A 2,995-nucleotide genomic window follows, 5' to 3' on the forward strand; every position below is an offset into this window, starting at 1 on the left:
GAAACATAGGTTGGTTGCCTCGCGTACACACCCCAACCGGGGACTGAACCTGCAATTTGGGCACGTCTCCTGACCAGGAATCGAACCTATGACCTTTTGATGCACAGGAAGATGCTCAACCAATTAAGCCACATTGGTCAGAGCAAAAGATAAATTCTGAACATGTTTTATTGCCTTTGAAATTACGTAAGTTGTCATATTAAAAGCAAGTGTTCTTGAAAAATTTGTGTTTATCTCGCAATGCTATCTGTATTTTAGAAAAGCATCAGATTTGTCTCTGGAAGCATCAGTGGCTGAGATGAAGGAATACATAACAAAGTAAGTGAAAATGAATGAACCTTTGTTGAAAAATCTAAGTTCAGTTGGGGAAAATAATTAAACCTGGGAAAATGAATAATAAACATCCTGTTCTGAGTGTCAATACTGGTGTAGCAACACTGGAAGTTAGCTGCATATTGGGATCTTATGGGCTGTGCTTATGGCCAAATTCATAGAATGGAGTCTAGGGAATAAGGATGTTAATTTAATTTTAAGAACATGTGTTTGATTTGATGAAATTAATATCCTCTAAAACAGCCATGGTTTCTAATTCTTTAATGGCCTTTTTATTCACATCTTAGAACCACAGTAGATACCTTATGTACTATTGGTGCCCTGAGTGATTCAGAATGAGATAATAAAAAATTAACAGAATTTTTGTTCTGATCCTATAGGTTTTCCTTAGAACGTCAGACTTGGGATCAGCTCTTGCTGCACTATCAGAAGGAGGCTGAGGAGATCTTATCCAGGTTAGATCTATGATTGGAAATCAGAAGCTATGTTTTCACTTTGTGGAGTTTGATTTGAATTAATTTTAGTTTCATTAACACAAATTAAATGACTCTTATAGGCTAATCAAAGCTCTGTAAAATATTATTAGCACTCTCTGACCTTAAATGGAGAGTCAAGGAAAGGAAGGGAGCTGGCATCACTATGTTCAATCAAAGAACAGAGTTGCCTGTGTTCTGTGTCTTTGGCTGCCTTCTGCATCCTGTGGGAGACAGGCACATCTCTGCTTTTTACCTGGAATCCTGGGCTGGGCCAAAAACATTAGTCAGGGGACTTTAGTGGGCACATAGCCTTTGAACTACAGGTGTGGGAGAGAACCCTAGCCAAGGCCTTTGTGGAAATGCAAAGACATGAAAGAGGGTGATGGAAAGAGAGGATCTTTGTCTGGGTCTTAAAGCCACAATAAAGTGGGAAAGTGCTAGATTTTTGTTTAGTTGGCCATCTAAGCTAGTGATTTTTAATCTTTTTTTCCAAACAGAATTTTAGGTAGGAACCCAACTACAAAATGGTAGCTAAAACTCTAATTGCAAAAGTGGCCCCTTAGAAAGGTGTTTTGAGGAATACGGTTTGAAAAACTTCCCTAGTGTAGGCATTGATGGTTATCAGTTACTTTATTCAACCCGGACATGTTCTCTTTATGAAGACATAATGTATAAGATATGTCAGTTTCAGAATAAAAAATTTTGATGTGGCATACTTATTGGTTAAGAGGAATGCTTCTGGAAGCAGGCTGCTTCTGTTCAAATCCTAATACTACTTCATTTGTGATATTGGCAAGCCATTTAATCTCTAAGCCTGAAGTTCCTCATTTAAAAATGGAGATAAGCCCGGCTGACGTGGCTCAGTGGTTGAGTTTCGACCTATGAACCAGGAGGTCACGGTTTGATTCTGGTCAGGGCACATGCCCGGTTTGCAGGCTGGATCCCCAATGTGGGGTGTGGAGGAGGCAGCCAGTCAATGATTTTTTCTTGTCATTGATGTTTCTATCTCCTCCCTCTCCCTTCCTCTCCGAAATCAATAATAAAAAATATCTTTAAAAAAATGGAGATAATATTAGTATCTATCTCATTGGGTTATTGTGAGTGTTAAATGAGGTTAAATGGAAAGTGCTTAGCAATGTCTGGCATTCAGTAAATTGTAGTAGTTGCTCTTATTAAAGAGTCACCAGTTTTTATGAACTCTCCATTATATTCAGTTATTTTAGATAATTGAGGTATCCTAGCATTTTTTTGGTGAAAGATCATAGACATTGACTTAAGGATAGCAAGCTTTGGCTTCACTCTTACCGCAACTGTAGTTCTTTTGTAAATGGATCTTATTGTTAAATGGAATTAACTGACATGAAGCATCTAGCATTTCCTGGAGTCCAGTGGTGTAAAAGAATTAATGGAGTCCATGGGGGCGCCATCGTGGCGCAGTGCAGCTCAGGGTCGCCAAGGCGGACCTGTGGCAGCTTCGGGTGCAGGAGGCGGTGGACACCATGGTGAAGAGTCTGGAAAGAGAATATCCGGAAGATGCAGGGCCTCGTGTTCCGGTGCAGTGCTGGCTGTTGTGAGGACAGCCACGTCCATGCAGCAGGTGCACCTGTGCATCGAGTGCTTCCACGCACCTTTGACTCAAGCCCAGGCCCTGGTTACCACCGATTGGGAGAAGTTCCAGGACCAGCTGGCCTGGTGCACTGTGCATTGCAACGACAAAGCCAAAGATTCAATAGATGCAGGGAGTAGAGTGTCAGGTGAAGCGGTAGCTGGAGGGTTGTGTGACCAAGTGTGAGGATGATCATATGAACGTCATTCCAGCCATGACCAAGAAGATGGAGTCTCTCTCATCCATTCAGATACAGAAGTCTTTGCCATTGGCCATGGAGGCTGAGGGCAGGAATCTATTTAAAATGAAGAATGAGAATTTTGGTCTTTTAAGCAAAGTTTATAGATGAAGAAATTAAGGATGGCAGCAAGTTTAAAGCATGTGTCACTTGCCTCTGGACACCAGTTCTTTATGTTTTAATCCTGAAAAGTGAAATGGAAAAAACTGGTGCTCAAATTTAGGTCAGAGAGGTTTTTTTTTTTGTTTTTTTTTAAATTTTATTATTTATTACAAAGGATATTACATATGTGTCCATTTTTCCCCCCGCCCAAGACAGTCCCCTAGCCTCCCCCATCCCCCA

At 40.8% G+C, this 2,995-nt stretch overlaps 1 protein-coding gene and 1 pseudogene across 2 annotated transcripts in view; both read left to right on the forward strand.

Moving 5' to 3' along the window:
- Positions 1-2,995, forward strand: part of DSN1 (DSN1 homolog, MIS12 kinetochore complex component) — a 19,047-nt gene that overhangs the window by 9,621 nt on the left and 6,431 nt on the right. For both annotated transcript variants that reach the window (XM_006764510.2, XM_006764512.2), the window contains 2 exons: positions 259-318; positions 714-788. In XM_006764510.2, the coding sequence (XP_006764573.1) occupies positions 259-318; positions 714-788 (135 nt within the window). The remainder of the gene's footprint in view (positions 1-258; positions 319-713; positions 789-2,995) is intronic.
- LOC102773726 lies at positions 1,945-2,764 on the forward strand (annotated as a pseudogene).

Source organism: Myotis davidii, unplaced genomic scaffold, assembly GCF_000327345.1.
Source record: "Myotis davidii unplaced genomic scaffold, ASM32734v1 scaffold38, whole genome shotgun sequence".
In the NCBI taxonomy this organism is placed as follows: Eukaryota; Metazoa; Chordata; class Mammalia; order Chiroptera; family Vespertilionidae; genus Myotis; species Myotis davidii.